This window comes from Perca flavescens, chromosome 20 (genome assembly GCF_004354835.1).
Source record: "Perca flavescens isolate YP-PL-M2 chromosome 20, PFLA_1.0, whole genome shotgun sequence".
Taxonomy (NCBI): domain Eukaryota; kingdom Metazoa; phylum Chordata; class Actinopteri; order Perciformes; family Percidae; genus Perca; species Perca flavescens.
The window spans coordinates 14585366-14611337 of record NC_041350.1 but is presented as its reverse complement, the minus strand read 5'-3'; the positions used below and the strand labels follow the sequence as shown (position 1 = coordinate 14611337).

Below are 25972 nucleotides of genomic sequence, written 5' to 3'. Positions count from 1 at the left end.
TTGCCCTCTACTTTGACTCTGATTTGCACACTTTGACTTGAGGCTTCTGTGGGCTCAGCATCCACCGACTGGGACGCTGTGTGCTGTCTTGTCTTTTTTACTTTTTGTCGGTGGTGTTGCAACTCAACATGTGGACGGAAAAGGGATAGTTAATAAGCTACTGCCACATGTCTGCCGTGGTTGTATGGTAAAATAACTGACAAGAAAAAGATGGTAGCAAATACTGTGCTATTATGGCTCACTATTGAGCTGCTGAAGCTTGTACCATCTAGCAATTTTGCAGGTAATTAATAGCTATTAGGACGGGTCAGTAATCTGTCAGTATTAGCTTCATTTGAGACGTTTGTATGTAATTATTTTAACATTATGCTAGCACTTCTACCTCTCAATATATGCTAGAATGCTATTTTGTCACACCTCTTCCTCCATTGTCTCCTCTCTCAGTTTTCTACACTCTATGTCTAAAATAGGAGTAACCCTCACCAAAATGTATTCAACTACCAGTCGTTTAATAACAAAGAATATTTTTGGGCTATAGTAGAACGGTCACACCTCAGCTTCACACAACTACTGTACACAGGAGTGGCTGTGGCTCAGAGGTAGAGTGGGTCAACCACAAGATTGGTGGTTTGATCCCAGGCTTCTCCGGCCACATGTCAAAGTGTCCTTTAGCAAGACACGGAACCCCAAGTTGCTCCCCAGACACTATGCTCCTGATGCTTAGGATGGGTTAAATGCAGAGATTGAATTTCACTTAATTGTACTGTATGATTGTATCTGATGAATAATAAAGTTGAATCTAAAAACAAAACAAAAATAGTTTGACATTTTTGGAAATACATTTATTTGCTTTCTTTCCGAGAGTTCGATGAAAAGATCTCAAAATTAAGCTGTAGCCAGCTGCCGGTTATCTTAGCTTAGCATAGATAGTGGAAACAGGGAAATGGCTAGCTCGGCTGTCCAAAGGCAACAAAAATCTGCCTAACAGTGTTTATGCTCAGGTAAGCTAACCAGCAGCTGGCCTCTCATCTAACTCTCCTCAAGAAAGCAAATGAGCACATTTCCCAAATTATTCTTTAAAGAACACTGGGAACACGCTTTTTTTCTTCAGGGTGAATTAGGAAAACCAACCTGATCACAGAGGACCCCTCTCACCCCCTCCATCACTCCTTCCAGCTATTACCATCAGGCAGGCGTTTAAGGGTACCACTGGCCTGAAAAAACATCTACAATAAATCCTTCATCCCCTCTGCAATAGCCATATTGAACAGCACAAAATGAACACCACAGTCAGCTGATACCTTAACACCCCCATGTCTTGTTTTTATATATCCGTATGAATGTCTCTTTGTGACTGGAGCCTTGTCAAAGACAATTTTTTGTAACTCTTGTGTAACAGACAATAAAGTGTTATCTTATCATATCTTATGGATGCTTTTCCAACATGATGTGAAACCTTCATAGATGTGCAATTTCTATTAGAGTGCAATTAAGTCGGAAGTGAAAAACTGTGTTTTTTGTTGTTGATTTTGATTCTCTCAATTTTGGCTGACCTCTTCATTTCTGCTCTCCAAGCCACAGGCCACTGAAGGATGAGGAGGGTATTTGGGATGGGCAGATGCAGAGTGCCTATAGCTTGGTGACAGGGGTGAATCCCCAGCATTGCTACCAGCCCACCCAAGGAAGCTACCAGCTCCAGTTTGCTATCCAGAAACTGCAACAGCAAAGACTTCAGTCTCGACAATTTCTGGACCAGAGCCATTGCAGACACCAGGTATATAAGAGATTGTTTGTTCCCCCCCAGTATATTTCATGATAAATATGATACATTATTGACTACACTGATTCATGTTAAAAATGTCCTGTTTACAGAGCACAGTGAGCTGCCAACCTGGCCAACTTCCATCCTCAAGTGCACGATAGCTGGGTAGTACACACAGGCTTGATTCTTGGTCCTTTGGTGGACAAATGATTTCCCTGTTTACTACTGCCCCGGGTGTTTAGAAACTGTGACTCTCAGCGGCATCATGTTACTGAAATCTGTTGTTGATTATATTTGTTCCCCTGAAAATGCTCAGACCTTTTTTGTTTTCTTCAATTAAGATTTAGTTAAAGAGTTGAGAGAAATGCGTTGTTCAGCTTCGTTTGTTGCCTTACTTTAATATATACACCACATGGATGAAACCTGAACGTGTATGAGAACTATTGAGCTATAACTCAGGAAAAAATTTCATATTTGTGTCTGTTCCTTCTCTTAGCACTGTTCTGTCCAAAATAGTATAATAAACCCACATCAAAAGGGAAAGCTTTCATGTTAGCATTTACAAAGCTATTCTGAGAATCTCTTTCCAAACCACTTCACAAAATGGTGTTTGGTGGGAATATCCTCCTCAACAGGAGCTCATTCCTGGAGAGCCGAACATGACTCCTCACCCCAAGATTACATTGTTTGACTAAGTGTCTCTGCTAGGTTTATATTGGAAGGTGAGGAATCAAGGAATGCTGCCCATGAGGGCACCAGAGAGGCCCCGGTACAGAGTCCATTATGAGTTTGAAGTCTTTACAGTTCATATCAGATTTGAGCTCCATTTGTGATCCCATTACAACACAAATAACATTTTGGGATATGATTTTCTCAGCAGTAGTAATGTAGCGACAAAAAACCTTTTAGTCATGCCTGACTAGCCGTGACAGATGTGATTTGGCTGTTTTTAGAGGGAGATTAGAGAGGTATAGAGGTCTTTGCGCAGCATAATTTGAATGTTTAGAGAAAAAGGAAAGGCCCCTCTTTTTCTGTATAGTTGATTTGAAAGAGTATCTTAACAGGAAGAGCATATTCATTTTCCAGAGGATTTCGTGGAGTCCTTGTATGGATGGAGAGAAATTGAGACAGGAGAATGCCATAGGACAGCTTACAGGGTGGAATGATTGGATGCACCCGCTTTTTTCCAATCTGTCCTGAGTAATGCAGTTGCTCTCACGTCATTGTTTTTTCATCATCTTGGTTAGGCCTTAATTAATGCAATTGAGGTGATATTTATATTGGCTAGGTCTGGCAGCCTTATGCAAGACACTATGAAAGTGATCCCATGCTTTCCCTCCGTTCCATTCCCCTTTTCACTCATCTTAAAGTCTGAACACATTTGACCAAGTTTCTCTTATTGCCGACATGTCCCATCAAACTCCTGCATGTGTTCTTTACAACAGAGCCATCCTGTTGTTCAACCTTCACACACTGAGGTCATAGGAAGCCTGACTCTGGGTATGGTTGTCTCACCATTTAATCAGATATTCCTCCCTAAAATCCTTGTCATCCCTACCCATTCATTCTACCCACATGGGTCTCTCTGCCAGTCTGACCTAGCAATGTGTATTGGTCCCGGAATTAGTCAGTGACTTGACAACTCAGTAGTGGCTTTGGTCTTTTTGATACTAATGCACTTTATATTGCTGAACTCATCTTACTGGCTTTTCTGGCCTCATGGGAAAATGAATTGATCATTTTGGATCAACTGAAGACACAAAAGGAAGTGCTTCATCTAGTGTCAGTGCTCATGTACAAGTATGTGTATGAGTGTGTACTTCTGTGAGAAGAGAAAAAGCCAGGGGGCTGTTCCGGGCGCAAGAGTCCACGTTCCAGTTACTGGGTGCAGACTGCGCGGCTCCTCCGCAGGCTTGGCTCTGTGCCACCTGGCAGCCAAAGAAAGGTGGCCTTACTGGTCCCGCTCAAACTGAATTGCGGCCATAGGCCTTGCAACCTGGAAACTTAGCTTCTCATTTATCAACACACAAATTACATCAGATATTCCCTGTCACACTGCCGGCCCTTTGAGCGGCAGCACTGTGAAGCTGGAAAACCATTAGCTTGTTAGATAGCCGTATAAAGCTGCAGAGAAAATAGAATAGACATGAGATGTGGAAGGAATGTATGCAAAGCATTCCCCAGCACTGCAAGGACAGAGTGAAATGTGGCTGTAAAATATTATTTTAGAAAGAAAACAGTATTTCCCCCCTTCCTAAGCCTTTGAAGAGATCTTGTACAAACAAATAAATAATGTGAAGAATTTGCTTTTCAGTGCAGCCAACTGCAGAAGAGGTTCTTGTTTTGATACTGGATGGCATTTCATTAATATCTGCACTAATTCATGTCAAGCACTTTGATATGTCACCTAAATCATCAGAGACTTTTATTTCTATGACTTAGCCATTCCAATTGTGATTGCACTTCCTTATTCCTCTTTTGGAATTGAGTTTGATTCAAAACAACCATATCTATGAATTCTGACTTAATTCTGAATACCTATGCCATTCTCAAAAGCCACAACATTAAACACATGCCCTCCTTCTAAATACTAAAACTTAGTAAGAATATAGTAAATTAAACATTTTTGTTAAAAATGAAACCTATTTTGTCCAATGTTTACATTACCTTAAAAATGCTTTGGGAGATCTTAGTAATTAAAGTTATATTCACTTAAATTCTTAATTGAATCATGGCTGTGCATTACCTTTTCTTACAGCTGACACCTGCCCATTATTTAAGACTCTGTTACAGGGGATTTTAAGAATTGTTTTATGAGCAGGTTTATTATTTCAGGCAGATAAAACCCTGTAGATTCAGTCTTACATAGGGTGTAATGAAAGTCCGCCTGTCATGTATTACATTTTAACATTTCCTGACCAAGTAGATTTCAAAGTATCTAACAGCTATCATCAGCTTACAATCAACCACAGATGTATGGCATTTATTCACTTATTTCCATATATTAATATATTGGTCCTAGGATTGAACACCACGACCCACAGCTTCCCGATCTTTATTATCCTACCTTTAATATTAACGTATTGAAAAGATATCTAGTCGAAGTGGTGGTAACAGGCTTACTGGGACAATCTTTTAGGGACTTAGCTCTAAAGGTGCTGAAATTGCTATTGTAGACATTTCTCTGTAATGGATGCATCTCTATTGTTGTAAAAATTAAAGAAAAAACATATTTTAAAACATCCACAGGGGTCCAAGAAATGCCGGCACATATTTTTGGGATCACTTCAGTAATCCCTCTGGCTCCACCAACTTTGGTCAAAGTCATTTTTTGGCCTGCAACTTATCCTTATCCTTTGTTGAGTTAACATGAGTTAAAGTAATGTACACTGGTCAGTTACAGACCGTTAATTTGAATTCAATTTAGATTTTTGTCAAAAACAGAACAGTTCGACATAGTTGCTAGTAAACCATACCCAACCGTTATCAAATATGTTTATCACAATCTCAGAGAAGTTGATCCAGTCTTTATCTTTGTTTAACATGTAACGTCTGTAGTTTGCCTTTAATATATATATTAATTTTTATCCAACAGATGTCCGATACCTCAAAGTGCTTGTTTGTCAATTGTGAATGAAGCTGACAGCAAAGATGCATACGGTGGAAGTTAGCTGATCTATGCAATGCTTTGTTTGTCCCATTGTGATGAATAATGGTTGATCAGTGAGTAATAATTATCAGTAGCTGCTCTTATGGTACTGACAGCCTTATACTGACTGCCCATAAAGATTAAACTACAATCAAGGCAATCATTGCAAACTGATTTGAAAAAGGTTTTTTTACCGTCTCAATGACTCTGACCTTAAATAACAGTTGTCTTTCTTGTTTTTTAGGCTCAATTTCCAGACCAGACAGGTACTCCACACATGCAAGCTCCCACAAACCCATCCAGCTGCCTTCTCTCCAGCTTTCATGTTCGGCCCAATCACAGCCACAGCCACAGCCACATCCAAAGCTGTGTTAGTCCTGTTCTCGCCCCAAAGCCACCAAGCAGTGCCAGAGAGGGACAGATCAGGAAAACGGCAACAAAGCGCCTCATAAAGTAAGACCAGCCTTCCAACTGAATGCATTTACTTCTGATTTACTTTTTTCTGACTCCTGATGCCAGTTAGATCCAGTAAAGCTGAGAGTTTAACAAAGTCACCATGCAATTTATAGCACATTAAGTGATTGCAGTAGGGATGGCATTGATTGGCCGCTGCTTTTGGATTGAGACAAAGTGCATGGAATCAGTGAGTTCAAGAGGACATGGCTAATGCTAATGAGAGTTAGAATATGTGTGTAGTGGAGTGCTCCCAATCTTTTGGCCGCAGGGTGTATCTGCCTGTTCAGTAAACAACCTCATCACAGGCCTGATTTCTGCCTGAACCGTAAACAGAACGTGGTTCAGTGGAAGGGCCCCGGGCTCCGAGCGCCGTTTAATTCCTGTTTGGTTTGGAGATAAGCTGAAGAGCACAGAAGGAAAAATAAAAGGAAAGCAGTGAAACAGGGCTGAACTGCCTGCTATTTCCCTCACGTACTTTATGACTTTATTACTGCAACATCTGGCCAAATTACACAACAACAGCAAACCTTTCTGATCGGGACTGATTTTTTGTTTAAAGCACACTGTTGTAGTGGTGAAAGGCTCTTTACACTCTAATGCGTAAGAGGGAAGGTTTGTTTATTGTATGTGAGTGAAGCCTACTAAGTTGTCAACAGTCTAACTGTCCATTATGTGAGACTTAATTCATTTATTGCTGACACTCTAAGCAGTAGAGTTTGAGAGTAGCAGGAAGCGCTGAGCGAAGCCCTCGCTCTGCTGACGTGTTACATTCATACAGTCATCTTTCTTGACTAGACAAACTGTACATGGCAAGTGAAGAGTTAAGAGGGCAGGGGTGCAGCGCAGGGGTTGTAGAATAGGTTAGGGCAGCCGGGTAGGTTGTGTGTGTGTGTGTGTGTGTGTGTGTGTGTGTGTGTGTGTGTGTGTGTGTTGTGTGTGTGTGTTGTGTGTGTGTGTCTTCGTGTCTTCGTGTCTTCCTGGCAGTTGCTGTGTTTACCCTCTGCATGTGGAATTCCAGAGCCCCCTCACACTCTCCTCTGTCCTGCATTTTTGTGGTCGACCAGTGTGACAGGGGAGAGTGTGGGAAAAACGGAAGCTTCAGTACCAAAAATGCACCGATGGAAACAATGAAAAGAGAGAATAAAGAGAGGGGAAAAGAAAGAATGACAGAGGAAAGTCAACTCTGTCCAGGAGAAAGGAGATGATTGTTTGCAGAAAATGGGGGGATAATAAGTTGCTTCCTTTTATTTCCAGCGCTCATTTTTAGGGGCAACTCAATACCTCTGTTATTGAGGCACATCTGAAATGCATCCCATTGTAGGCCCAAGCTCCTCCAACCTATAATAGAATCATTGTGCTGGGTGTATTCAGACAGTTCAAGGTTATCCAGCCCTTCAAACACCTTCCTCTAGCCAGCTGTTGAATTGTAAAACTGTTGCTTGATACAAATTTACCAGCGCTTGCCTCGCCTGCTTTTCCCATGAGTAATACACCACTGATGATCACTGAACTGACCGTTGTGAGCTGAATCTATTTATCAGAATCACATTTGGTTTTTGGTCTTGTTTAGGAAAGGAAGTGGAGTGAAGATTTCTGTCTATGCAGCCAAATGATTTCCTCTGTTTGGAGACAAATCCTCAATCAACTTTGTCTGAATCTGCTGACTTGGACTGAGTGACAAGTCAGCATTCAGTTTTAATTGAAGATTAAAAGAAGCTAGATAGACCTTGCCAAAAGTGGCAGTGCCTTTGATTTCTGAGCTCAGCAAACATGCAGTACACTTGCTTGAAGCAAATGTGCTTCATGTTGGTATCTACTTAACAGGGCAGGGCTCTCTGGTCTATCAACATACCACAGCTGCCAACTCGAGAGGCTGCAAGGACTCAAAGTGGTATGACTTCAGTGAAGGCTTTGAAAGGAGCAATTTGTAAGACAAATAAATGAGCCTGTTTGGTATTTTGTTTGCAAGGTTTGGCCAGACGCAGCTAAAACTACGGAAACCCGGGCTGTCGTGTGGCATTACTAATAGGGTGACAATTATAGCAGCACCATTAATGTCAGCCTTGCTGCTGCTTTCACTCCCTATTAATCAGCCACAACAGTAGTTATTTTCACAGGATACTGTATACACACAGAAGCTGCCAAAAGTGTGTTTATGGTTAAACTTTATCCCCTTTGGTCAATCGGCATAACATTAAAACATGCTAGCTACCTTTATGCACAAAAACGTTAAACTTCACATCAGCTACAGTATGTTTACACAATGACTTCAGCTCTCTGTGAGTAGTGTAAAATAATCATCTTTAGGCTTATATTTCATCTGTGCATATTGCAAGTTCATATTTTGTTCTTACCTTTGGTGTTTGGCTGCTGCCTGACTCTTGAAGTGACAGATTGAGAGACTGTTGACAAAGAAAGTGATTTGATGAACCCAGAGGTCAAGTTTTTTCCCCCTTTCAATATGAAAGGGGTTGCTTCCTGTCAACGTATGCCACGCTTAAAGTTGGCCAGTTCTATTTGTGGTTGTGTAATGGTATGAAAGAACAACTGTGCAGTCCCTTACAAGGAGGCAGTGTGTACCCTCATTACCTTGTTAATGCTCCTTTGGCAAGCTGCTGTTATGGGGCGAGAGGTTAATGCCAGCTAAGCTTTATTTATTGTTCCCCCTAAACAGATTTAATGTATAAGGTTACAGACGGGTCTGCTCCTGCTCGACGCTTCGCCAGTTCTTATAATGGTTTATTCTTTGAAAACACTGTATTTGCTGTCTGATTATGTGAAAAGGGCCATGTAATTCCCTGTCTATGATCTCCAGACTCCTGTATAAAGCCCTGTGAGATAAGTTCTCACAACTGTACTGAATATTCGCCCTATAAGAAAGACTACGTATATGCCTTCTGTGTCTGTAGCCCTCTGCCTGCAGGTCTACATAGTCAGCAATCACCACAATATTCTCGTGAAAATCACATCACCCAGGACAAGGAGCAGGAATTTCCCCCCTTCTTGTCACAATAGCTCATGAGAGGCACTCAGCAAACACTTAACCCCCACTAGCCTCCACTGACTGCACACACACACACACACACACACACACACACACACACAGCTTGTGGAGATAAGCATTGCTTTTCAGATACAGTTCTATAACTGCTTGAATTATCTTTTTCACTGACACGTAGCGTCTCTTGATTAACAGGCAGACGTCCGCAGAGAGTTCAGCCAGTGGAAGTGTGTCCAGCGGTCAGCATGTGGTCTACGAAGCTATCTGTGGTAAAACAGGTGGGTCTGATGCTGCAGTTCTACACACGCTTAGTACCGTGCTGTAACTTGGCCTGTTGGTGCTGACGTCCTCGGGCATGGGGGAAGTTATGCCCTCTCCATGCCAGTGTCCGTGATTACAGCCAGGCATAGTGGACATTCCCCATGGAGAACTGATAAACACCCCTGGATATTTTTAGCCAGCTCCTGCTCGCATAGTGGTGTGCAGGATGTGTAAATGCATTGTGCACACTGTAAAGCATAACTATATTGCCATAATGATAAATAGTGTACAAACTTTAATTACAATCTTGTTAAAAGAGTACAAGTGAGGTTTTATTGTATTATATTACAATGACTTATGCCATAACTCTCTCTTTAGAGTTCATGGCAAGTAGAGTTGAAGCAGCCAGATCTGAATGGGCATAAACAAACTCTCTGTAATTTGCTAGTCCTGGACACATACAGACAATATGATGAAATTGTCTGTATGTGTCCAGGACTAGAGGTCAGATTACTGCTGAAGGATAAAGAGGCATTACAGTGATGACATCTTTCTTTTGTTATGAGATTCAGTGATGGGAACAGTTCGGGCATTCCGATCTGTTGGTCATTCTTACGCAGTCGTAATTACTGTCTGTCCGCCAAAAAGGCTGTCCAGTTGTACCCCCGAAATTACACCAAGAGAATGAAAAATGTCTTTGTTAAGTCTTTGCTAAGTTTATTATTTGTGTAATGCACTCACGTGTTCCTCTGTCATCCTGCCCTATTTCCACAACTCTTTCCATCCTGAGCAAAGTGTTGAGCTTATTGCAGTAACAGTGATATTAAGTGCTGATGCACACATCTGTTTGCCTGATCAAGAGCTTTTTCCATAGACCGACTATACATTGCATTAGCAAATCATACCATTCATCACATCATGTGAGTGGCACAGTCAAGCCAACCCAGAAATCATCTTGTCGGAAAAACACAGTAGCTGTGCACTACGCAGTCGTCGTCCCCCACCCCCCCAAAAAAAAAGAGTCTGTGTGTCTGTAACCAGAACATTTCTTTTTATTCTCCCCAAAACTATGAAGGCTGGCTTAAGTGAACAAACATCTTATAAACTCATCAATTACTGTAACTGGATCCGTTGGGAGAAGCTTCTGAATTTCATGAATGCATTTTTTCCGTCGTTCAGGGCACAAAGGGTGGGGGAGATGCCTCACTCTTGACTTTAAAAAAAAAAAAAGTCTCCCAGTACCAATACCAGTTAGCAAGGCAGGTTAAACCATGCATTTAGAATGGGACTGGGAGTTGAACAGAGACCCAGTGTGGTGTTGTGGAGGGAGGAGGGTGTTATTAGAGGGGGAACAGCCTTTGTGGAGCTTAGGAGTGCGTCAGGTCTCTCTGCCTTCCCAGTGTACCTTTTGTAGCAAGATGACTGAGCTCCCCTGATTGACTCTGACAGGGAGTTAGAGCGAGTCCAAATGGAGAGCATTCTCTATGATCAGCTGTCAACCATCATTAATCACACTCTCCCTTTATCTCTCTCTTGTGCACTCTCTTAATCTCTTCCTCTCTTTGCTCATACTCAACTCAACTCTCCCTTTATCCTCTGAAAAGTTTTCCTGCTCACTCACCCTTATTCCCCTTTTTCCTTCCCCACTTCTTCTCTGGTAATTTTTGACATGAGATGAAGGGAGGGTTTTGATGAGGATCTACCAAAGCTTACAAACCTAGATTATATCGACCACATGTGTTTTACAATGCTTCCCTTGACCCTATCTTGAAGTACTCAGTACTCCACAACTGGTGACTGGGGAGATGTATTGCTTCAGTTTGAGAAGAAAATGAATGCTGCACTTGTGCCATTTTAATGGGAGTCTGATCATGTCAGGGCGGATCACTTAGGCCTCTCTCTCTCTATCAAAATAAGACTGTGTGGTGCCCTGTTGGGAAAGGAACATGGTTATTGGCTGTCAAGCCCTTTTCAGATGAATTATGGAAGTTATTGGATGTTTGATTCAAGGCAATCACTGATACACCTTTTTGATTATTACACAAAGATCCAAACTGTTGAATAATTATGGTAGATAACTGATAATACTGTTATTCTGTTCCACCTTCCAGACCTTTTTCTTTCCAACATTTCCAAGTGTCGGAGTGCTTGGAGTGGGACATGTTTGAGACACTATTGTCCCTTTATCTTTCTTTTGCTGAGATGGAGGAAGCTTCTTCCAGCGGTCATGTCATCGGATTGGAAGTCAGGGAGATGTTTTTGTTTTCCTGCTCCGTCAGGCCCCATGGTGTAAAAGAGCACCAACATAAACAGAGTGTGCAGAGAGGGAATGAAAGGGAATACTGTTTGGGAGCACAAACACGGCAGTTCTAACTGTACTTGGAATGCCTTTTCTACTGGACGCCTGGCCGTGGGCCAGCCGATAGGATGAGGAGCGAGGGGGCTGAGGGGGCTAAGCACTGAGATGGCCGAGCAGATCCGCTGGTCTGCTTAGCTTGACCAAGCAAAATTTGAAAGATCAACAAAACATTGAGCGGGAGGGTTTTAGTGTACTCTTTTTTAAAGTAAAACTCTTTCAGGTTTGACCTTAACATTGCTGTTTGTGCACATGGTGTGGGTGCTGTGGGGAAAACCTTGTGCTGCCCTTCTCCCTCTTTTTAATAATTTGACTTTCATCTGTTGCTTCCCAGGTCTTTCTGTTCACCCCAAGCTGTTCCAGGGCCAGGAGCCCACTCACAGATGACATGAAAGCGACCAGAGGCACGTCCTACCCATCTGCTGGCCTGACAGGTGTCTCTGCATGTAACTACATCCTCACAGAGGTGTATTCTGGGAAAGGACAACAGCAGGAGATGAAAGCATGCCAAACATCGAACAGGGTCCTATTAATTTCTCTACGATAGAGCCACAGACATGTAAGAGGATAGTCTACAAGGACAGGAATGCCCAGCTTTGACGCAGGTTGGGATTTTGTTTGCTCAGCTCAACATCAATTGGTCTTTTCAGCTCCTTGCCCCCCTCCCGTCACCCCCTCTTGGCTACACTCAGTCTATATCCCAACAGTTGTCCGCCCTCATTCTCTCCATGCTACTGATGCCACAGAAAGATTTCACTGACAGATAGCCTTCAGCAGATGGTTCTTCAATGCCCCAGTGGCATTTTAACTGCAAGATTCAACCTTTTATTTTATCCTCATGCAGTATCATGTGCACCACTAGACATTCATGTAGATGTTATCTTACTTAAAAGTTATACAAACAGACAAGCATGCAGAGAAGTTTCTTTCACGAGTGGCTTCTTGTATTAGAAACCAAACCAAGTTGTTGCCAAATGGTACTCTATGGTCATTGCCTAAGGATGTGTTAAAGTGTAGCATCCTTTGCTTGTAGGCTTAAAAAAGGAGCTTAAATATGATTGGTTAATGCCTTGTTCCCTGTTTACATGGATGATGTAGTACTGTTGCCGGGATGTTTAGGTTTTATATCAAGAATAGAGTGGTCTTGTGATTATTCTTGTAAACTGTTGAGATGTTGATGTTGTTTTCCTTGGATGGACCAAATTTAATATTTTTGGTTTAATAAGTAAATTATTGCATCAGTATTTATTTAATGGACATTGTCCACCAAAAGGCCCTTTTGGCCATTTCTGTAGCTCAGAGCATAACATAAATAGAAAATGCAGTTATGCACAGCCTTGCCTACAATGAAGGTTAATGCTGCACTAGCAGACCAATATCCTTGTAGATATTCTGTCGCTCGGGACCATATAGACAGTTAACTCAGGGCGTGTTAATAGAATCAAACATCTCTGTTATATATCAATAGATTCAGCATATGTTTATGATGACTTTGTCAGAAATACTTAAATGTCATGCATGTTTTTGTCATATCAACTGATGATTATCATCAGAGTGGTTTTGCACAGATTGTAGTTTTCAATGCAGTACAACAGAACTGGTTTTAATACACTTGATGGTATTGGATTTTTTTTTGTGTGATTGATGTTAAACTTAATGTCGTGGATTTCCTTTACTACAGTACACCAATGCATGCTGTGTTACTAAAATCCAACAGTAGAATCTGAACTCAATGTGTATATTCTCCTGTGGTGATACAACGTTGTTTACAGTCTGATCATTTCATCTGTTTAGTCGCTGATTGTTTACAACACACATGCATGGAAATGTAATATTTTCGGAATCATCTTGTCAGTCTGTATCATACAGCATTGAAAAACATTAAAACATGCTGTTCATGTCAGTAAATGTATTTGTTCATCACACATGCTGCACACTGGAAGTTGTCCCTCACTGGACTTTGATTTCTTCACTTTGGTCAAATTTACCCTATTACCCTTTAAAATAAAGTGCTCTAAAATACTTAATGCCAACAAAAAACTCCAACAATAATGGAATTAGAACAATTCTATCCAACTGTCCATTTTTAATTAAAAAAAAAAGTGTTTCCAAGAGTAATAAGAAAAACATTTACAGGTAGTGATCTAGTTAAGTGTTCACTTAGTGACATACGTCGTCTCATACAACAGAAAGGTCTTCACTTCAAAACAAAACGATCCCTGGAATCACCATCCTGTTGTATTACAGAGGTAAACATAACCATGGAAATACTACTTTAAAATAAAGGTTGGTTTCCAGCATGTTTTCTTTTTGTCCTAAGGTCATTTTAATTCAACAGCATTTTAATCCTAAACAAACAGTGTAGGGAGCTGTGGCGTGCACAGCGTCGGTTTCCAGCTCAGACATTCGAAGGTGTCCTGTGCGTCAGAGCTGAGGGATGTGTTTGCTCTCAGCAAACAATCATCTTTTTTTTGTTTCACCCTCTTTGACGTATTCCTATTATGCTGAGTTCAGTCTGCATTCTCAGTCATTTTCTCTTTTTGACTGCAATTATTTTATGTCCGTAAGAATGCAGTGGTCATTGAAAGGCAATTATTGTTCTGCTCCTCTTGTTATTTAACACTGAGGTACAGGCTGTTCAAAATGCTGGAATATGAAGGAAAAAAAACACATGAAAAACACTGATGTCAAGAAGGTGGTTGCTGAGGAGGTCTGATGGGTTCAGAGTTCCGTTAGTGAAGTGGTGTTTGACAAGTCTTCCTGGTAAATGCTGCCGATGATTGGGTGTGGAATGCATTTTAGTTTTTTTGTGAAAGAGAGAGCTCGGGCAAGGCTGAAGCAGGGGTTGTAGGTACTCGTGGAGGGCAAAGTGTACCGCGCCCCCTTTAACCCCTCATACCCGCTCCTGAGTAGTGCTGGGAGCCATCACATCCCACGTCTCTAGCCGGGCCCCGAAGCCCTGAAGTTTAGCTGCACTTGCAGGACTTGACAACCATGTTGGAGAGCTGCTCGACTTTGGGGGACCGACCCACGTAGTAGAGGATGGTGAGGGGCTCTAAGTCCTGAGGAACACAGCAGGGTGAGGCAGATGCTTCGGGGTTCAAGGTGTTGTACAGGCTCAGCAGCTGTGGAAGAAAGAGCGGAAGGAGATAGGGATCAGCAATCACGTTTCCCCAAACAGATTCAACACTTTAATGTGTTGTGGCGCTTTGTCTTACCGAGCTGTGAGTGGTGTCTGCGCTGCGTAGGTAAGGACAGGGACCAGAGCAGAAGTTGGCATAGTACCCTTCAGGCTGATGAATCCACCTCCAACCCAAATCCTGCCGGAAATTAATATATAGTGGTCGCACACAGCAGTTCTCCTCATAATTGCTGCAGACGTGAGAGGACAGAGAGGATTACACTCACTTCATTTCACAGATGACACACAATTTTAAGAGTTGTATACATTTTCCTCCCCACGGGCACACAGCCAGAGATGAGAGTGAAGTTCAGGAATTCCACTCTAAGGTGTGCCCTTATTTTCCCTCTTGGAGTCAGCCCAGGTGTCTCTGGTGCTGCCTGTCAGCCTGACAGAGGAAATCCAGAGCTGAGCAGACAGCGTGTAAGAGGAGGCGGTGTTTGCTAGTACTGAGACAGATCCCGACTTGTATTAGCTAATACCTCTGTCATGCTCGTCTAGGTGATTAACAAGCGTATTCTGTGCCCATGTACTCTTCTTCCCTGCCATCTTTTTGAGACGTGACAGCTGATATATTTCCATCTCATGTTGCCTTGACTGGTGTACTACTCGACATAGTACACCCCCCCTCCCCCCCAGAGTTCAAATCTCAAAACAACTGACAGTAGTGGTGCAGCGAGAGAAATTATTCAACAAAGTTAAAGACTATAGTCCAAGCAGTGCATTACATTTTCCAGGGCCTTACTTGAAGCAGTAATTGGTGTCAAGTGCCCGCTTACGCCTGCGGGAGGAGGATTGGGCATCCAGCCTGTGCGGAGGGAGCATCATGAGGATAAGGTGGGGGTAGAGCTGCTCCTTTTGTTTTTTCACATGGCTCGGATCGTCATAGTCTGCGTCCATACCTGAAGGAGACAGTCAGTCAGTCAGTCAGTCAGCCTGGAGCATACCAAGGAAAACTGCACTAAAATACAGCAGATTTATTGAGAATTATAAAGATGTCTTCAAGAGCTGACTTCAGTGGAACCACAGCTTAACTCTAATCAGTGTAGTCAACTGTAACTTTTACAGAAGGATACTGTAATATCCAAAAATGGCTTCACAATTTTTTTGGCTCACTGTTTTCACCCTTCTCCTTATTTAACACTGGTCCCTAACTTCCTCCTTTTCTCCGTTCTCCCCCCCTGGGCCTGTGTCTGCTCATCCAATCTACCCCTGATAGCTAAAGCAGTGGATATCTCAGGAGAGATGCTGCTGTTGGATATGTACGCCCCTCTTTAATTCGGGGCCAAGCGTCTAAGCGCCGTGGCAGCACATTCCTTGTGGCCAAGCCAGTCGAGAGTGTTCCCAGGGCCGAGGGCCCGGGGGCCCCAGTGCTAAGTGAGATACCAGATCAATTGTATTCCCATGCTCTGTGTCTCTCTCTTCATCTTAGAAATGAAACCCATTATCCTACCAAAAAGACCTCAATAGGTATTGCTGCTGGAGAAACATGTTGATGACTGGATGAAAAGGAACTTTTTTTTAGACCAGTCTTACAATAAGGAGAGTATTGTGAGTGTGATTGGATTATAACCAGATTTTCATTCATCCTAGGAAACGCTGCACTAGAACATACCCTGCACATTAAGAGACAAAATAAAGACCTCAGGTATCTTTAACTTTCAAGAGTTTAATTTGACATATTTATGTATTAAATATAAATATTATTTATTTACTTTACTCTGCCAATATGGCAACACCAGATGGGGCGTCCTATAGCGGCCCTGTATGAAGGGTTTTGTAGGATCCTATTTTACATTAACAAAACACCAACCAATGCATGCCATTTTTCCACTTTCAGTAAGATTACATAATAACTGATAATTCAAATATAAGTATGACATTTTGGAAATATCTGAAACAGGCACTATTATCTAAACCTGGAGCCCCAAACAAACTCCTACAATAAACTGGTCCTAAGACCCACTAATGCAAATCATCCTAAAACCAGCACTGCCTCAATAACGCTAATCACAATGAAACATTTTTTTCAACAAACACGAGATGCCTATCTGGAACATTAGACAAATCAAACAGACATGTTAGATGTTATCTGCTCTTGATCATAAATACAAACTGGCAGTACATATTTTCACTGTGAGAGATGAAAAGCGGAGAGAAATCCAGACCAAATACAGACTTAGCAACCACAGTCTGGCCATAGGAAACAGAAAAATGCTGGAAACCTGCATAACAGGCAAGATTGAGAATGAGATGTGCTCTTAAAATGGGAAAAATCTAATCAGAGCGGCATACTTGAAGAGTTATTGATCCTGATTTATTTGAAACGTGATGAAAGCAGAAAACATTAGACGAATCTAGGAGAGAGATATGCAAGATATTTAAAGAAATAGTTCGACATTTTGGGAAATATGTTTATTTACTTTCTTACTGCCAGTTAGGTGAGAACAGGTATACCACTCTCATGTCTGTTTAACCGCAACAAAACAAATGTCTATTTTTCAAAATGTTCTTTCAACTTCACATTATGTCTTTGCGTGCCATAACCTAAGGAACAAACAGTAAGAACATCCCACTGAATCTTGACTCACCTATCACTATCTATTCGTATACTATTCTATTCTATTCTATTCTATTAGTGCAACCATTACTACTGTTGATTTCTTTTAAACTTATTTCTTATTTAAATGCCATCCTTATTTTAGCGATCTATTTTTATTTCCCCCAAATATAATATTCCTCACATACGTTTATAGAAATGTGCCTGGCTGTTTGTCAATTTGAAACCATAGCAATATCGTTTTCAACACCTTCAAGATACCCTGTTAACTTGAAATTTTAACAAGCTTTAGGAAAAACAACAAAGCTTGCCGATCTGAATTTCTGTAACATCACTGAGGTATTAAATGCAGTCTCACCTTTGAACTTGACCTCTAGCACCTCATTGGCATTCTCAATAATGTCACCATTAGGCCTGAAAGTGTGGCAGGGACAATGCACGCTGATCTCCAGGCCGAGATTGGTCTCTGAGGGGGAAACAAGAGCAGAGGGATCTAAGGAGCTGTCATTTTCCCCTGACGCCGTTATCCTTCATTTTGAATGAACCAGTACTGTTTGGCAGGATATGTAATAAGGTGCGATGCAAGGAAAATTGGAGGTGTCCCACTCACGTCGGTACATTAGCCACTCTCTGACTGTCTCTGTAACATCAAACGAGACCCACTCAGGCGTTCCCTTGGTCAGGACGTTCTTGCCCCCAATGTAGCGCTGTTTGGCTTTGGGGTCGTCTTTCTGGAGGATCTAAGAGGAAAGATGAAAATGTGACCCAGCTGCATAAACTCTCTTTCTTACTCACACACACAACACACACACACACACACACACACACACACACACACACACACACACACACACACACACACACACACACACACACACACACACACAGAGAACCAGAGCTGTCTGTCTGAGCCAGACTCTCCAGAATGCCTTGGGCAAAATGTCTACTCTTCATGGAAAAAGTGACTCCCTGTGTTGATATCCCCATTTTGCAAGTTAATGCCTGCGTGTTACCCTCCTGCCAATGAGAACCTGGCTGTCCTTCACGTCAGCAGTTTAAACTTTGACTTTAGCTGGGCTCCCAGATGCAGTTCAGGAAAAACAAAGCAGGGTTGCAGGTATCTCCGCGGGCATTCATGTCCTAACTGTGTTATCATGGCGAGCCCCCAAATTTACAAAACTGATGATGGAGTAAAATGCAACAGTGTTCAGACATTCCTATCTCCATCAGCACTTCTATGAACAAAGGTGTTTATCTTTAGTGAGAAATGTCTGTGTATGACCACCGAGCCCCACAGCAGTGCTATGGATAACCAGGTTCCTGAACATTGTCAGCATCTAATCTGTCTTCCTGTGGGAATGAGGGGCCAGCGTCAGCCCTCTGCCAATCAACTCCAGTCTGAAAAGTGTGGGGGCGAGCGAGCAGCTCCATTTACTCCCCCCGGTGGGTGACCCTGCCTCTATCTCCTCCTAGGCTCCTGGAAACAATCTGAGGGCCTGACAGTCTGTATTCAGCGCTGGCCAGAGCCTTGCCTCAGAGGCGGTATGCAGTCCGGAGACGCTTGTCTCCCTGGCAGGAAATGTTGGAACCTGATCATTACTCCTAGTCTCTCACGGGAGATTAATGAGGAAACGAAAAAGAAAAAAAAATCCATCCTTGCCACCCCACACGCACAGACATCTAACAGATGCACGCTTTGACACAAAAAAAATGTGCATAACAAATGCAGGTGCCGATCTATAAACCCCCTGTTGAAAGCATAGCACTTTACTTGATCTAACAAGGATGGACAACTGCACTGAGATTGACAGCTAAGAATAAAGAAACTGCTGAATGGTAATCTAGGGTTTCTTAAAGATGGCTGTGCAAGCTCTTAAATTTGTCCTTACGCAGAATCCATTTGACTGTAAGCACATGGAATAATGATCAGCGCATGAAAAGAGAGGGAGAGGGAGTTGGACACCCCTAATATAAATGTTTTCATCTTTCTCACTGACCTACACAGGCCTTCTGAGAGAAATACAGCACATTACCCTCCTGTGCTCTGCTAACAGTGGAAATGAAAGGTCAGTTCACACACCTGGTAGAGCTCAATCCTCTGCTCGTTTCTCTTGGCGCCAGGGTTGGGGATACGCGGGGCTCGAAACTCGGCCCGGAACAAGTTGGTGGAGTTCTTCTCCATGGTGGAGACGTTAAAGCGGAATACCTTGGAGGTGATACCCTTAGGGCAGAAGGGGAGGTCATCTACAGGTAAAGTGGAAATGAGATGATGTTATTTAATATTATATTATTAAATATCTCCTTAAGAAAAGATCAGATTGGAACACTCATTGTTACTGTTGTCAGAATCCCTTTAAGCTCTTATCCATCTGTTACCTCATTGTGTACATGTTACCAAAGCCTGTTTTCCACTGACATCCTTACAGGGGTGGACATGTTTACCTTCTGATTATTGATGAGTTTTTTGCAGAGGATTCCCTCTATGAGTTTAGATAGTCTACAGATAAAAACAACAACTTTTATTCTATTAACTATTTCTACTCTATTCCAGAGAGACGTGGGCCATTACTGCGAACCATCTGCTTATACTTTGTGCGGTCCGAGTTAGCAAAAAGTTGAAGTCATGAAATTAAAACCAAATGTCCCATGTAGTAGTGGAGCAGGCTGCAGTGAGACGGCAGCATGCTCCTCCTCCTCCCACCAGCTCTTGAGCCCAACAGGTGCTCCGAAGGCTCGGCCAGAAGCTAAGTATTCCCTGGAACTAGGAGGTTTAGCTGGAAACATGTGGGCTCACGTGCTGGAGCAGAACAATACCTGAGAAACCATTGAGGAGGGCGACTCTATCATGATAGTAATAGTGTGCTGTATACATGGTGTGGGTATGTGATTGTACAATGACCTTTTGCGGAACTTAGCTAAATAAATGGCCACATTGTGGTTCTATGTAAAAGTCTTTCCCCTTTTTATACCATAATACCATTGAACAGTTTATTATTTTAACAGGCCAAGCACATGCAGTGTTGAGCAAAACAAGCACATAGCAAACTTTTTATGGGCCAAATGGAAAGAGTTATTTACAGCCAAGCCATGGCTAATTTATTACCCCAAGCTTAAACTTTATTACTAAGCCTCAGATTTGCTGGTGGTTGAAAAGGGGCATTGCACCTTTAGCTGATTTGCACTTCGAGCTGTTTCAGGACAAATGGAAACTCAGAAGTTCAATTGTTTCTGTCATGCAAAAGGAACTTGCACATCTCCAAGTATCTGTACTTGATTTGACCCATAATCCTATTTCAGTGTCCTCCCAGTCATTATCCGATATTTCCACAAAGTTTTTTTTCAACTTTCCCTATTTATAGGTGACCTTTTCGGCATTCATCCCCAGCCAGATATCTGTCCAGTGTTTCCACACAATCTATAAGGAGGAAACCTCAGTAGCCTCCCCCTCCCCCCAACTCACTGCTCCGTCTCCCCCCACTCCCCCTGTCCCTCTGCCTTCCCCACAGAAGGTGGAAAGCCCCACTTCGAGGAGAGATTTGAAATTCTAATCAAGTCTTTGGTTTCCTTTTGGATGACCTCATTTTTCCCATTGCAATGGTTTTAGGTGGATTTCACATTATGGCTTATTTTTGCCAAGGGTCTGAAAGGTAATTTGTTCCATGTTGGTAAGTGGAGGGGATTGCTTGCATAATTAAAATGAAATACATTCACCAATTTTCTGACCCCCAAATGATAGCTCTTAAGACTGTCAGGATGCTGACATAAGTTTGACCTGTACTATTTGAAGCAGCACGTCAAAAATGATACTCTGCATATTCTAAACATTATGGAAGTAAAACAAATTAGATATATTGTTATAACTTCTAATTTATTTAGATTACACACTGTTCTTAGTTCACATTCTAATTAGAGAATTTAGTTTAACTGCAAAACATTCTCATTAACATGCTAAGTTGCATATAAAAGCCTGGATAATAAAATGATGCCCAGTTGATCTCACTTTCATATTATCACTCAATGAATTTAAACACAGACGGGCTTTAAATGTGGGATTTAGGAGTAAAGTTGTTCAGGAAGGCCTGGGGAGACAGACGTTTGAATAAAGTGCCGTTATCGACCACACCCTGCACCCTGAGACACTCTCACCCTGCAGTTTCTAGGATCCTCTTCTTTCATGACACATGATGATTTTTTCCTGATGAAAAAAAAAACTCTCAGGAGTCGCCCCTCTTTGCCCTTTTGCCCGGAGGATTGTTCGTGATGTCAGTCTCTCCAGAGCTTTGTAGGTAAACTAAGGAAATAGGAAGCATAAGGCAGCAGGTGCTAGCCAGCTGCTAAGGTGTCTAGGTCTCATTGAGGAAAACAGAAATTTCTTTGGAAATGTAGTAGTTTGGGTGTTTTATTATCTAGTTAAATGGCAGTATCGAATTTGTTTGCATTATGCTGCCATGGTTTGACACAGAAAAATTCTGCTTTTGTATCAGAGAAGAGCCTCATTTCTCTACTTCACTACAGAAGATGAGATAATGTGATGCAGCTCTGTTCTGAAGTTGAAAAACAACTTTTTTTCCACTTGATTAAGGATGAGGAAGCAAAAATTGTCAAGGCGTGGGAGTTGGGGGGTGGGGGTGGGAGATGCTGTTTCTTTGGGAAGAGGCCAAAGACCTCTGTCTCTGTTTGTTCAGATGACATCATCATTCTACTATCCCATATATCAGATACCCTGCTGTCCTCAGCATTAGTGCTCATTTTTTACTGACCCAACACTGAGTCAGTGATTGGCTTGAAATTTCACTGCATGCTTCAGTCCTCTAATTTAGGAGTCAGTGAATTTTGATTCAGAATGTAATTGTGCCAAAGGTCATCATTTAGTTCAGTTATGTCTTTATCTCATTTCTTCTAGAGTATTTGGTTTATGATGAGATAATGAGCCACACTGGCCTTCTGGTGCGCCACAAAAAGGACGATCTAGTGCTGCCCAGTCGCAGTTATGCTTCATCTAGTCATAAATGGCATGTGCCTTGATTTGCATTAGTAGTAGTGGCTAAGAAAAGTAGTCTGGAGCAAGTGGCGCATTAAAGTATGACAGAAAAGTTTCTGTTTAACTTTTTTTAACTGGGCATGAAAAAAGCGAAACTTGACTATATATTCCCAAACACTACCACCTTCCCAAAACGGTGAATGTAAAACTCATTATATCCAGCAGGAATGAAAATGAACTTCACTGCAAAATGATCAAGGTGACGGACGTTATGTTCCTATATACTGCAACATGCCCCGCTCTCTTTAAAATTACCAAATGGAAAGGGAGAGAAAAGTGCTAATTAGTGTGTGTTGGCACCTTGTGTTCATTTCCTAATAACCTTCTTGGATAAGCTGTTTATTGCAGAAAGTGTTGCCAGTAGTAAGTCAAGTTCACATCTTGCACTATCACCTACAGTATGGCCTACAGTATGAGACGAGCGTAATGTGTCCTGGGCACCTGGCCATCACTGATCCCACTCCTTAGACCTCTGTTTGTTTTGGGAGCTCTGGCTACCTTTGACCAATGGATAAACCCAGAGCTGTGTATTTGGAGTGTCAAAAGCACTTTATGGGACCTGTGAAATGGATTTGATTAGGACTTATGTTGGAACCGGCAGAGGCTCTGCTTAGTATCAAACCACAGCATAAACACCTGTTGATTTCGAAACGGTAACAGCATGCATTAACCGGCCTCTGACCACGAAAAGACACACATCCAACTCTTCCACTTAAAAAACTGACTTTCTCCGGAGAATTTGCTGCTCGGTGAGCTTCTGTTTCTGGTTTCTGGAACAATCAATGGACCATAGTTTATACAGGAAATACCAATATGGATGAACAAGGGAATTAGATCATAACACTGAGCTACTCTGCTCTTTGCTACTAGAAAGAAATAGTGGGGAAATGGAAGCGAGAAAGTCGTAACACTGGATGAAAAATATTGGGGAACTCAAGGCCAGAAAATGGAAATGAGGTATTGGAGTTGGCAATAAATACTAGACTTAACTGCCTGAGAATTTTCCCCGCTTAGGAATGTGTCAGACTTAGGCTGGAGTTCCCATGGCTTTGGTGTGAGGTATGTATGAGGAATGGTGCTCATTCCAATTAGACTGTTTATTTTGCACTCTCCTTTGCGCGCCGCTCCACTTCTCATAGGCGAGTAGGTGCGTAAAGCCTGCACAGACACGAGTGGACTTAAGGCCAACTGGAAAAATGAACTCCCTGCTTTTGATTCTGTTACCTCACCAATATTAATTTTATATAGAGGCCAGATAAATGAGTGTAGACAGATTTTCACAAGTGAGTTTACAAAGGCCTTTGAATCAAGTTTGCGCACCGTACGTCTAAAAAGGTTGGCTGCATGGCGCACTGACAAAACAAAATATCGTGCCAATCACAAATAATTACTCCACCTTATGTTTTAATCACACACATGTAGAAAATAAAAGATTTGTAGTTTAATAGATGAGTTTGATAAGTTGCAAAAACAATAAACTTACTGTTTTCTGGCGGACCATTGATCATGTTGAACTTGTAAATCTCTTTGGCATAGTACTCAGTCTCCGTGTTATCCTGCCCACAACTCTGATGCCTGTCTCTTCCTAGCTCCTCAATGAGCTCCTTGGTGCTGTTATAAAGGGCCAGGACCTGAAACGGTACTTGACTTGGACCTGTTGTTTGAGGCGGACTGGTCAGCCGGAGTTTACTGAGAATCTGTCCCCGGACCGCCTCTACTCTCTTTTTCTTTATGTGGTCGATGTCCACAGTGGTGCAAGTGGATAGCGACAAAGTCATTGTCACACAGTTTGAGAGGAGGAAAAACAAAATTGCTTTTCCCAGATTCATATTTACTCTGCGTTCACTCACAACCGAGGCTTGTCAAGTAAAAGAATAAAAAAACAAAACTAAAGTCCGATTTGAATAGAATCCCGTTTTTCTTTTCATTCAGGTCGTGAATGAGTTCTGTTCCTGTTGGAATCCCATTTTCGCAAGTGCTATGTCATCTTTGCAAAATACGCATCTGCATGGGAGCAAATCCTTGCAATTTTGGGAAATAATCTCAACTCTTCATTAAAACTCTTTATTCTACTCTTCATTCCCCCTTATCTCATGCACGCATCTCTTCTTTTCTTCCTGAGTTTACTGGGCTCCGATCTCGGCACCGCGGTTCAGTTTCTCCATTGCATTGGGCTCTTTCCATCCACTTGTGCTTATGGAGTTAGTGCGCCACTCTGCTCTCTCGCTGCAGTCCGGCCTCAAACACACTCAGACGCTCTCCACTCTCACTCATACTTTATAGTCACAAGTGACGTTTTCGAGGGAGGGGCAGCAAGTTCTTCCTCTGTTCGGACAATGAGATCGGTCCTATTCTGAAATGCATTTAATAAGACTACAAATTGTAGCCTAAGCCTATATGTGGTCAGACTTTAGAAAATGCATTATATTGGGCAATGTGTGATTTCGCAAAAAAGGCTCTCGAGTAAAGAAGGAAACTCACTGGTTGCACTGATTTGTCGATGGAATAGTTTTCTGGATGAAGGGGACAAATAGCCTACCATTTGTATTTTAATTAAGACTGAAGTTTAGCAATCAATCATCAATCAGACTTTATTTATATAGCACTTTTTACACACACGTGTGTGTGGCTCCAAAATAGATGTTATCAGCAAGGCTCCTGTGGCCAGACAAAACTGAAGATAGAAAACGGTTTACTGTCTATTTATGCATAGACATGCATGAGCACGCACCCACACACACACACACACACACACACACACACACACACACACACACACACACACACAGAGATACATAACACATTTGCCCCCCTCCCTCCCGGCCCCATTCACCCACCTACCCAACCACCCCTAAATTGACAGAAATGATTTCATTCAAAACAGGAACAAGCTGAACCAAGTTAAGCAATGTGTTGCTGTGTGCTCATAAATTCCCATCAATTAGCCTAAGGACCCCTTAGCCTGGCTGGGGGGGTCATTGAGTGGACTTTTATAAGTCCTTTGACAATATCAACCATATCCAAAATAAAGTTTTGTAGGAAAATCAAATGCAGATGGAGGGCCAAAGTTACCAAAGACATCTTGAAGGTGCACGGGGAGCCCAGCCAGCTGCTGTGATCCGCTGGATGCTGCTACCGTTCAGCTTCTCCCCAGGAACAAAAAATATGCATAGCAGCGACATCTAGCGGACGTCAGGGGAAACTTCAGGTCCCATCTTCCTACTTTCTCAGACCTCTGGCTGTAGGCCTGTGTGGATATTGACGTGACAGACCACTGCAGTAGATGAGATAATGTGACAGAAAAAAATGGCAAACGCGTGGGAGTTGTGGGAAAGATGCTGTTTGTTTGGTAAAAGGCAAACTCAGACTCTGATTGTTTGGATGACATAATGATTATAACATCCCTATATCCCTTATTTTTACTGACCCAACAACACTGAGTCAATATTTGGTCCGACCTTTCACTGGAACTGAATGCTTCAGTGTACATGGCATGAGATTTCTAATTTTAGGAAATTAGTCACTTATCAGGCTATTCTTAAAAGTTAACATGCTTCAAATATCTATTTACCTTATTTCTTCAAAATGGGTTTGGTTAATGGTGACACTGTGCATTGCATGCACTAGAAACACATCTAAATGCTGTCCTATCGCAGGAGAAACACCTTACGGGATTTTTACCCTGCAGCAAAAAAAGGGAAACAA

The 25972-nt window shown here is 42.1% G+C and overlaps 2 protein-coding genes across 3 annotated transcripts in view; one reads left to right on the top strand and one right to left on the bottom strand.

Annotated features, from left to right (window-relative positions):
• Nucleotides 1-13421, top strand: part of ttll5 (tubulin tyrosine ligase-like family, member 5) — a 46127-nt gene extending 32706 nt beyond the window's left edge. The window contains exons 29-32 of one of the 2 annotated variants that reach the window (XM_028565186.1): nucleotides 1576-1774; nucleotides 5656-5864; nucleotides 9064-9146; nucleotides 11820-13421. In XM_028565186.1, coding sequence (XP_028420987.1) covers nucleotides 1576-1774; nucleotides 5656-5864; nucleotides 9064-9146; nucleotides 11820-11872 — 544 coding nt within the window. In that variant the 3' untranslated portion in view covers nucleotides 11873-13421. Of the gene's footprint in view, nucleotides 1-1575; nucleotides 1775-1872; nucleotides 1928-5655; nucleotides 5865-9063; nucleotides 9147-11819 lie in introns of those variants that run through there. The other variant, XM_028565187.1, reaches the window with a different exon arrangement.
• Nucleotides 13422-13537: 116 nt separating this feature from the next.
• tgfb3 (transforming growth factor, beta 3) lies at nucleotides 13538-24505 on the bottom strand. Its single transcript, XM_028565188.1, has 7 exons — nucleotides 23751-24505; nucleotides 19307-19470; nucleotides 17837-17966; nucleotides 17585-17692; nucleotides 15412-15568; nucleotides 14704-14857; nucleotides 13538-14610 (listed from the first exon to the last, which is right to left on the bottom strand). The coding sequence occupies exons 1-7, from the start codon at nucleotides 24094-24096 to the stop codon at nucleotides 14452-14454; spliced, it is 1218 nt and encodes a 405-aa protein (XP_028420989.1). The 5' UTR covers nucleotides 24097-24505; the 3' UTR covers nucleotides 13538-14451.
• Between the last annotated feature and the right edge of the window lie 1467 nt (nucleotides 24506-25972).

What these genes read in the sequence shown, in the direction of transcription:
- tgfb3 (XM_028565188.1), bottom strand. Translation starts at nt 24,096, where the DNA reads ATGAATCTGGGAAAAGCAATTTTGTTTTTCCTCCTCTCAAACTGTGTG. An exon ending in AGAGGATTGAGCTCTACCAG is followed by an intron (nt 17,967 to 19,306) that starts GTGTGTGAACTG and finishes CTTTCCTCTTAG; the next exon opens with ATCCTCCAGAAAGACGACCC. An exon ending in AGAGTGGCTAATGTACCGAC is followed by an intron (nt 17,693 to 17,836) that starts GTGAGTGGGACA and finishes TTTCCCCCTCAG; the next exon opens with AGACCAATCTCGGCCTGGAG.